General features: G+C 38.0%; 1 protein-coding gene across 2 annotated transcripts in view; it reads right to left on the reverse strand.

The window, feature by feature from the left end:
- Window positions 1-10,760, reverse strand: part of LOC138027852 (glutaminyl-peptide cyclotransferase-like) — a 15,053-nt gene extending 4,293 nt beyond the window's left edge. Inside the window, exons 1-6 of one of the 2 annotated variants that reach the window (XM_068875473.1) lie at window positions 10,458-10,760; window positions 9,330-9,485; window positions 6,268-6,603; window positions 4,978-5,139; window positions 2,897-2,996; window positions 1,235-1,357 (exon numbers count right to left, since the gene is read on the reverse strand). In XM_068875473.1, the coding sequence (XP_068731574.1) occupies window positions 1,235-1,357; window positions 2,897-2,996; window positions 4,978-5,139; window positions 6,268-6,603; window positions 9,330-9,485; window positions 10,458-10,526 (946 nt within the window). In that variant the 5' untranslated portion in view covers window positions 10,527-10,760. Of the gene's footprint in view, window positions 1-1,234; window positions 1,358-2,896; window positions 2,997-4,977; window positions 5,140-6,267; window positions 6,604-9,329; window positions 9,486-9,598; window positions 9,797-10,457 lie in introns of those variants that run through there. The other variant, XM_068875472.1, reaches the window with a different exon arrangement.
- Between the last annotated feature and the right edge of the window lie 451 nt (window positions 10,761-11,211).

Genomic DNA, 11,211 nt, shown 5'->3' on the forward strand with positions numbered 1-11,211 from the left:
TGATCCCCACAATAATTTATCAATTAAATTGTCTCTGACAGATAACTAAAACATTCGGGTGGCTTCAAAGCGATTCAAACCCAATTGACCGCTGGGATGTTGGTGTATGTACATGATGCTCTACCAACTGAACCACTCTGGTGGGAGCAGGTAAATTGCAGGGCTCGGTTCCTGAAAGGTGTAATAATTCTATTCCAGGGATGAATGTGCCGGAATAAGACACATTAATTTTATCCCTTGAATAGAGTTAAAACACCTTTCAAGGAACCGGCCCCAGGTTAATTTGTTGAGCTCATCTGTTCCCACGATGGACTTGATGAATCAAATAAATGAATATTTAAAGTATTCATTTATTTTCATAGACAAAATGGAGAAAGGATCCTCCGCTTATCTGGACAATTTAAGCAATTGTCTCTCAATGTTAAGTAGCAGTATGACATTATCCACTCCAGCACACTATTGAAGTAGAGCGCAATTTTGGCAAAGTGTTTACCCAATTCCTCTGTAGGCAGTCTAGTGTATGTTTTATCGACTGCCACTGATTTATTAAGTATTCATTATGTACTCATATATTGTAGTCTATATATATGTATTGTGTACTTTGTAATAAAGACTGTATGATTCCCATTGTGTAACTGCATTGGATAGTGGTTTAGGTTTGGGGGAAAGAAATTTAGTAGTATTAACGAAGTTGAAAAGAGTAAATTGACCATCACAGGAGCGTTTAAGCCCTTAATTATCACCTGACAGTGTGTGAAACACAGAACATAATGCTGTTATTGTTACTTATTCCAAGCTCCTTCATAAGAAGAAGTATGCCTATTGGTCACGACGCTCAAAACCTACTATATTACATATTTTTGTTTCCTTATATTTCAGCCACGTTGGCTGCTAGTTTTTTTTACGTCAATAAACTAACTATCTATCTATCTATCTACCTATCTATCTATCTATCTATCTATCCATCTATGTTCCAGTATATGGCAATGCCTCAATGCACTTAAATAGCTTGTAATGAATGAAACATAGCAATACCGAAGTTCTGTACTGCATGCTATGATACCCCAATTCACTCTGATCAAGCACTAACAAGTAAACAAACAATTACAAATACATGTACTATCCCACAGATCAGATCACATTGAACTGACTTTTAGCTCACATCAGACATTCCCTAAATTATATAAAGCAGCATTAAAAATTTTTAAAGTATCAATAATAATTTATTTATTACCTTTTTCATAAAATGGTATATGATCATCTTCCACCCTGAATGCTCCATTCATTAAACCATGAACAAAATATGGCCTTGTGTGGGTTCTGTCCTCAATATGATTGGTGCTCATTAAACGTCGTTCTAATAAACAAGTGACAGTTACTCAGTACCTTGTTCAAAAAGGCGGGTCTAAAACACAGGTAGATATTATTCTAATATCAACTTGAAGTTCTTAAAACAGCATGATGATATCATGGTGATACGAGACAATATGCTTCCGAACCACTGTCATTTGATTGTTAGACTCAGAGAGATATTTGGATTCAAAGGACTGTTTCTTCCCTAAGCTGTCTGAAAGGTTTTTCTCCAAAACCTAGTAAAGCTGAAACTGGAATACAACTGAGTTCATACCCTCTGTAAAGTCCGCTACGAGCCTAGAAGGCCCACCAAGCTGGCACTTACAGTATCTCCGATTTCTGGAGCATGAAGCGACTAGGAGTATTTCTACTTCCCCCTGGATGGGATGCTAGTCCATCACAGGGTTACCCCCAGCATTTTCGCCGGTACCCATTTATACACCTGGGTGGAGAGAGGCACTGTGAGAGTAAAGTGTCTTGCCCAAGAACACAACACAATGTCCCTGGCCAGGACCCGAACCCGGACCACTCGATCAGGAGTCGAGCACACTGACCATGAGGCCACCGCGCCTCCCACTCATACCCTCTAAAGCCAACATTATTTTGACTTGAATGAAACTGATTTCCATCATCTTCCCCATAATGATGATGATGATGATGATGATTATGAAGTTCATTCAAGTGTCAACTGTATTTACCACTGGAGCATTAATTGGGGACATAGTAAAGAAAACCACAATATGAACTCAAATCAAATGGTAAGTTGGTTGCTGAAGAGAGGGGAAAACCGGAGTACCTGGAGAAAAACCTATGGGAGCAGACAAGAGAACTAACAAACTCATACTACATATGACGCCAAGGCTGGGAGTCGAACCCAGGTCACATTGGTTTGAGGCAAGTGGTCTTACCACTGCCCCATCCGTTCTCTCTATTACCAGTGTCATTCTCGTCAATCTACTGAAATTAACTTAATTTCTTAAATGTTAATGACGATGATAACGTAGGTTGGAAGTGTTCGTCAGTGCTGTCATTAATCATAAATGATGTAGTAAACTGTCTGAAAGTATTTCTATTATTTTCTTTAAGACTGCAATAATTATTAGGAACATCAAAGTTCACATTTCCTATATATTAAGGCCTTTTCCTCATCTTGATTTTGTTAGCTTTGCAGGACAGTGCTCAAAAATAGTGGTCGTCTGGAAGATAACAAGAAAGTTTACTGGGTGACCAGTTTTGGGTAAAATATACAGCCTTGCTGCCCAAGGAAAATGAATGGACAATCCAGCCAAAAATAGAAAATGAAACAGTGCCCGATAGTACTCTGAAGAAATAATATTATTAATTTGCAACAGCTGAGCAAATTCCGATGTTCTGAATAAGAATATTATATGTGTAGCTTTTACAAAACAATGTCGTTTAGGAAAATGCAGCAGACAACATCACAAGCGTGTAGGCGATGGAAATTGAAGACACCATTTTGAAAATGCAAAAACTTGAACACAAACTTCGACAAAAAACCAAAGGCACACAAAAAAATCCTCACCTATGACTTCCAGTCTTTCAAATAAATCATTTGTCTCATTGAAAGTGTTAAAAAATGAAACACCTTGTGAACCAATAAGATCCAAAAGTACCATGGCATTCTGATCACAAGATAGTAAGAACAAAATAAAATAAAATTATTATTATTATTAATGACAAAGAGCTCTCATTGCAGGCATAATAATTTGACTAGACCAAGTGTCTTACAACAGCACAAAACACTGAGCTTATGTTAACACAATAGGCCTTATGGCATTGCATGGTGACGTCATAAGCTCAAAAATTCACCACCAAGCACTGTTTGCACAAACTAATTCACATCATCTGGACATGCCATACTGCTCGTACGTGGGTTTTCTTTTGACATTACTAAACCACAAAACAGCGACATGAAACAACACGTATGACCCCACCATACATTGAATACTATCTGACAAACTAACCAATATTCAATCCATGGTGGGGTCATGCATGGTGTTTTGGTGTTTCATTTCGCTGTTAGCTCACTTGGGATTCAGCTAAGCTAAAATTTACAAGTTTGACTTTCAAATTCGAGGCATGGTGGTGAAATCAGCTGGTCAGACACGCATAAAGGCTATTTTGTTTGCATTAGTTATAATGGTGCAATCTCACAGGCATTTGCAATATGCTAAGGACGCTACAAAGAATATGAACGGTTGTTTATCAAGAAAAGTACATTGCAGGTTTCATTATCATAAAAAGAAAAAAAAAACCGCCCTGTGCCTTGTTCTGTTATAAGGTATGCAAGGACCTGATTTGCAAATAAACACTGCAGGAGTTTCACAGCTATACCTGGAAGGTGTAAACTGCAGGTTGCAGGTCACTGTTTCACTATAAAGCTAAAACAACCCAAACCTTTACTAATGCTAACAATAGGCATAACCACTATGCTTTAGATAATGTTTAAGCCTAAGGTTACATGTAGCATTCTTGTAAAGGACTGGGCTGTTTCAGTTATGGTAGAACAATGACCTGCAACCTGCATTTTACACCGTCCATCAGCTACTAGTGGTGAGAGCATCTCAATACCGATGTAAAAATGGAGATTTGACGAGATTTACAGCATTGTTAGAACTACATGCAACAAAAGTGCTACAACAGGTTGCAACATTGGTGAGACACTTCCATTGAAAAACACCTTTTCTAGCTCTCACTACCGGCCAAATCTAGAATTCCAACCTTTTCCACTCCCTCCCCCCCCCCCCCTATTGCCCACCCTTTCAATGACGACTGTTCAAGTTCAGTGACAAGGGGGAAGTGGGGATGCAGTGTGTGGGATAATGGGTAAATAATATTAATAATGCCCCAAGAAGGTGAAGTGTCTCCATTAATTTGGCAACTTATTGTACCTCATACATACTAATAGTTTCGAACCAGCTACATCTACGTTTCCAAATGCACTTGTATTAATTCATTTCAAACTATCATGTTTGACGCGAGTTAATGTGGACGCTTATTTCTGACCTGCACTGTACGAGCTGAATTTCCACAAGCCTTTTGATGTATACAGCATGCATCCCAGAATATTTGGAGTACTCTGTACTAATTCATGTATTTATATAGACCAACATAAAACAGTTGAATGAATTCTTCATTGAGTCATGAAAACAAACTCCTCTTGCTTTGAGCAAATTAGGATGTGGGTCTTTCTTGTGAGAAGAGAATGTACATGTATTTACGTACATGTACAGTGAAGCAGATAACCTCCCCAAAACCTGCTCAATTACGGTAATTTTTTTCAGTATGATCACATGAGCTTTGTAGGAAACTTAAGACAAAGATTTTCAAAACCCCATTCAAACTCTGTTGACAGAGGTATTTCAATTACAGAGGTATGATTTCTCACAGCAACTTTGGAGCCTGAACATAATTTTATTTTTACCAAAAAGGCAAAAAAGCACCCTGCTGCAAAATTAGGAAGGGAAAGTTTCGAGGAGGTGACGTGGAAGTAACATTGAAAAGGGGTTAATACTTCCAGGCGGTACTGTACCTTCTAGCGATTCAATATTATTACACCCTGATGACAACTAAGGTTGTTGGTTCAATGCCTGCATGACTTACTATGGTACTAAGCATTGTACTGTTTGTGGAGCCTGGTGGGTGACTTTGGTTGTACCATATGTCTGCAAGATGTCTTGATCCATAAAGAGAGTCAGTGCTTGTCCACTCAACAAATGCCTCCTCTCCATCAAAGAACACCATTTGTAATGTCACATCTGACTGCTATTTGCAGTGAAAAAAAAAATGCACGCGATTGAGGAATTTAACTGGAACTTACCACAGGACAGTCTTGCACATATAATGAGTCTGAAGGGGTACGTTTTTTTTTTTAAGCATTGGCCGTGTAGTACTTTTCTTTCAACAGAAATTTTATTTGAATGTGATTTTAAGAGCTATCTTCATTCCCATGTAATCCATCTGGCCCCAGTTGTTTAAACGATGCATAGTGCTCTTCACGAGATAAATCACTATCCACCAGATAAACACTGGCACTTAAAACCAATAATTGAGTTATCCAGTGGATGGTGATTTACCTGACGGACAGCACTATCCATCGTTTCAACAACTGGGACCTGAGTGTTAGCCCTAGTAATGGAACTGAGCCCAAAAATTCTCCTTTGTGCGAACATTTCAGTTACCAGGGCTAATTCTTAAACAGCTTATCATGGGAATAAAGATAGCACTTAAAATTACACTCAAACGCATCTTTCCACTTGACTGGTTAACCCACAGACTTCTCAGGCGCCCTAGGACATCCCCAGTTGACAAGTAAAATCGTCTTGTATTAGACAAGTAACATCTGTTAAGTCTCACCCACAGGAGTCCATGGGTCAATTTCTTCACTTGATGGCAAAAAGTAGCCGACTTCTCTGAGTTCAAGTAAAAGGTAAAGTCTCTGCTACGAGCCTAGAAAGGCCCATCAGGCCGGCGCTTATCTCCGGTTTCTGTAGCGTGAGGCGACTAGGAGTATTTCTACTCCACCCTGGATGGGATGCAAGTCCATCGCAGGGTTATCCCCAGCATTTTCCCCAGTACCCATTTATACACTTGGGTGGAGAGAGGCACCGCGAGAATAAAGTGTCTTGGCCAAGAACACAACAGAATGTGCCCAGCCAGGGCCTAAACCCGGACCACTCAATCTGGAGTCCAGGACTCTAACCATGAGGCCACCACGCCTCCCACCAAGTAGCCAATGCTTTTTTTTCTGAGCTGTCCATACTCATTAAAGCCACAGCTCCTGCATAAGCTGTTTTGAACCTGAATCTGATTGACAAATACAGTAGCTATGTTTTAAAAGTGGCATTTATTACCTTTCTAGTTAGGATAATTATGTAAATGCTATTATCATACCTCATCATCATCATTGTCGTCATCATCAAAAGCACCATTTTTCCTGTTCATTTGCAGCTGCTGCTTCCTCGCTGCAAATAATGGTGTCACTACCTTGGCAATTTCAATCAACATTGCACACGGCATTGCAGAGTCTGTAGCACCAAGAAAGTACCCGTTGCTATTTTCTGGAAAGTATTTGGAATCGTAGTGTGCAGCTAAGATAAGTCTCCGTTTGGCATTGGGATTGAGTGTGGCAATGATGTTAGTGAATCGCTTTGGCCCATAAGGTGTATTATCATCAAACTCATCAAGGGAAACTGTCCAGTCTAGATCTTCAAAGTTTTTCTTTATAAACTGCAAAAAGAATCATAATAAAAATTTTGATAAAATAATATGAACAATGGAGTATACATAAATACAAGTACTTATGTTATAATTCAATAATCATGATAACAATAATAATAATAATAATAATAATAATAATTCAAACATCTGGTATCATCCGTAAAGCCATGGATTTCTAAGCTTATGGTGCTAATTGGGATAATGGTACTGGTGCATCAGCAAGAGAAATAATAATAATAATTATAATAATAGTAATAATAATAATAATAATAATAATAATAATAGTAATAATAATAATAATAATAATAATAATAATAATAACAATAATATTAATATAGTAATAATAGTATAATAATATAATGATAATATAATAATAACAATTAGAAAAATAAAGATGAGCAATTTTACATTTCTTCATTTTGCAAAATTAATACTAGCATTCTTTACCTTGAGCAAGACCTATTGCACAACATGTGTGACAAAAAAACATTCTTGCAAAATCATACCCATTAAACAGCCCCTGAAAGTCGAAAGATAATATTTTTTCCAGATTAAATCAATTTGCAGCCGTAGCTTCCCCATTTTCTGGTATGTCAATGCCTCTGGTATTATTATGCATTACTTAGTAACTGTGGCAAGATATAGAAGTTATTGAACTAGCGTGAAGTCCATACTGGGAAAATATTGGTCAAGCTCCTTTTTTTGCAAGTCTATTTCAAGCCCGGTCCATAAACTTGCAAAAAAGCAAGGCCAATATTTTCTCAGGATGGACCGAACAAGCTACGTTCAGTAAGGTTTTCATTGTATTGGCTCTCTTGCACAGGGTTTTCTATTCCTTGAGTCTTGCCTCTTCACCTGCTTCTGTTAACAGTTCAGGAAACTGGAAGTCCAACCTGACTAAATAAAAACACTTCTCAAATTTTTCTCAAATTTCAAATTGAAACGCTTATTTTGCTGAACATTGAAGAAAACACACCATTTTGTTCGCAAGATGAAAGTTCATAAGCACTTTCAACGCATTTTTTGGCAATGAGCCTGGACTCAAGTTAAACCATTTTCATTAAAATACCCTAGGCTCAAAATTTTTAAAAAAAGATGCAAGGTATAGTCGAAAATTAAATTGCATCATTTGTAAAAGTAGGGACAATCACTGCAATGAAGTTGTACAAAACAAAATATGAGCCCGCAATACGCTTGTGCAAAAACCCGCTCAAAATGGGTGGTCGAGGAAATGGATCGTGCTTCAACCACATTACAATTTTGCTCCATATCTCCAAACTGAAACAAAATTCATGATGATCGAGAAACAGAACATTTTTTTTCATCGCTTTATTTATTTTTACTCTAGCAAAAGTTTCGGCAAAATGCAAATTGCTAACCCTTCTGTGTCCCTTCCCCCCCCCCTCCCCTCCCAGGCAAAGCCCGGGCATTTGAACTTTTGAAGATTGGATGGTTCAAATTCCTGCCCCCTAAGGCCACAATGGTGTTCAAATGTCCTACCCTATCGTCGGATTTGTCTGTCATACCCTACTAAAGAACAATCATTGTTGGCTCCTCCTGTCTTTAATAAAGACCTTTTGAAGACCTTTTGTGTAAGCCAATCGCTCACAAATGCTACATCTCTTCCTTTAAACTCTTCATCTCGTCCAAACACGTGCTTTACAGCTGTTAGCAACTTCCGCGCCCGAAAAAATAATCATTTAAAGCCTGACACTTCTGGTTCAATTTTCCCCACCCCACGCGGGTAATGGTCAAATTCTCCACTCCACGGGCAGAGAAGATAGTCAAATGCCCGGGGTTTGCCCAGGGGGTGGGAATGTTGAAGTTTCGATTTTTTAACAGTGAAAGCTGGTCGCAAAGTGGCGACTCCTCCAGATATCTTAATCGCAAGGGGGGAAAAATTCAGTCGCATGGTTCACCATAATCATGAAAATACAATGGACGGGCCTAATTATTAGTTCTGTAAATTGCTTAAATTTCCGCATAATCCGGTGTAATTTCCGCAAAATCAACGAATGTTTACACATGCATAATATGGCCAAAAATTCCACATATGCTTAAATTTTTTTACGCATCCTATCAGAAGCCCAGTGTAAATATACTAATAGTGCTGTTATGAAAGAATCAAATTTATGTGCATGTGCGGGAAATACCACGTATTCTCGAAAAAAAATCAAATGTGATGCACAGCTTGTCAAAAGTCTGTTTTGTACCACTATGAAACACGCGGGTTACAGCAGTCTACGCGAACAATAAAAATCATTTTATAAGAAAAAGATATCACATTTCCCGATAAAAAAACAAAATCTATCTCCTACATTTTTTCCAATTAACGAAATACGTATTTGTCAACATTTTTAACAATAATATGGCGACTTAAATCTATGCGGCTTGAGTGAACTCTTCACAAATATCAAGTTTTGTAAGTTCCAAAGTTAAGGCTTCCGGTACTTACGATCGAATGAAATATGAAAAGCAATTAAATTTGTCTCATAGCGCCGAAACAAAAAAGGTTAAAAAATCACATGAAAACCCAAGAAGTTAAGAACGCCGTAATATGATGCTTATCAGCCATTCGTGTAAAAATTCATGGAACCCAGCAATACAATCAAAATATTGAGAAAGTATTTTCAAAGCCGAGGTAAATCAATTCAACCAGCATTTATTCGGAGACTGTAAGCTGTTTACAGGGATGAGTTAAAGTAATAAAAAAGGTTCGCCTTTATTTTTCTTACCATTTTGACCTTGTGATGTCCATTTGTTCCAGGTACACGAACGCGTAAAATCGGACGAAAAATATCATAGTAAAAGGACTGATAATCCGTTCTTTGGGCCAAGTCGTTAAGTTTGGATTCTGCTAGCGTTCTTTTCAACGGGTGATCAGAAAGCCTCTATCAAAAATAAGGAAGAAATCACAAAACAAATATGCGAGGGATTATGACAGATGAAGATTTATATTACAACCAATACATCGATTGATTCAGCGACATCAAAACCTACTTACTTTGGCGTCCGAACGACCGAGCGAAAGAATCTCAAAGAAGAAGAGAGTTAAGAACGGTGACAGCTTCATCCTCCTTCCTTCGATCGACCACGAGGGCTTGCAAATTTACACTTAATCAAGAAACCAGCTGCCTTTCCATTTTATGCCATTTAAGTTAATTGAGCGAACTTTATTTTTATGTCACTTATCTCATTTACGCGGAAGCGCGCGGTTGTGGAGTAGTTAACCGCTGACCGATCATTTTTTCGAAAGCAAGCACGCGGGCGCAAATTTTTTAGCGATTCAGCAGTATCGGAAATGACTTGATGACTGAGATAAAGGATCAGAGCTTACTATCTTCAACTTTATTTTGTATTTACAAATTGTGGAGAACAAAAAAAGCATCTCAACTTTTCAGAGTGCCTGCGACACGCATGTATGCTAAGGAAAGAAAGTTCTTTTTTGACTGAATGTAAATTCGAAGGGCGACTGGTGTGTTGCAATATCAGACATTCAAGATGGGTCCCACACATTGTTTATGGGTTCGTGGTTTAAAAACTAGGAACCAAAGAACTTCAGCTTTTTCAAGGACACTGAAAACAAAATTTAAAAATCCAACAAATATTGCCGCCTGTATTGTTGTCCGAAAGTGGACGAAAAATATCACTCGTAAAAGGATTACCGCAGTGCAATCGTTGTTTTGGGTCATCTCGTTGAGCTTCTATTCTGAGAGGGGGTTCTTTTAACTCAATTGAATGATCAGGAATCAGACTAGGAATCGTCTTTCCAATAAAAGGTAAATCTCAAAATATAATGATAGATGAGGTTACAACCAATATGTCGATTCATTCAGACATATATGAAAAATTAACCTACTTACTTTAGTGTCCGTTCGACGCAGCGAAACAATCTCAAAGAAGACGAGAATTAAGACCACTGTCAGCTTCATCCTTCTTCCAACGGTCGACAACGAAGGCTTGTGGGTTCGTTGAAGATCAAGCTAATCAGCTTATGATTAAGAAAATAATTTTGTACTGACGTGCTTTGACCTCCTCTTGCGAAGATCAACGGAAATTGAAATTTGTGTTTATCAATCGCGGCCCTACTTATCTCGAGATTTTTACTTTCATCAGTCAAATATTCGATATCGATGCTGCAAAAATACTCGGGTTGCGTTTTCGATGCTTTTGGCTCCTGCTGTAGACATGAAAATTATCATTTTCATTTTGCAAGCCCAGCTGCGCAATTTAAGTCCAGGTTGATGTATTACAGTACAAACAAGTACAGTAAACAGAAATTTGTAAACTGAAAAGTTCATTTCGCGAAGACTCATCGATCCCAGAGTCTCAAATCAATTAAGGCAAAATTTGACATAAAAAAATGATAAAGTAGAAAAATCATCTGAAGCGAGACATAGATAACACCTACTCGCAAAAATTCCAGTCCAAAGCGATTCGAAGAGCAACATGAATTTCGCTTATGTATTTTAATCAAAATCGGCATCTTATTCAGTATATTAACATATTCGTCATATCACATATTGAATACCCGGCTTTAAATGACCGTACATCTCGAGGGCTAGAGTGTTTGAGACTTATCGTTAACTACTGGTCCGTCTTCGTTAAAACTTTGCT

Source organism: Montipora capricornis, chromosome 12, assembly GCF_036669925.1.
Source record: "Montipora capricornis isolate CH-2021 chromosome 12, ASM3666992v2, whole genome shotgun sequence".
NCBI lineage: Eukaryota > Metazoa > Cnidaria > Anthozoa > Scleractinia > Acroporidae > Montipora > Montipora capricornis.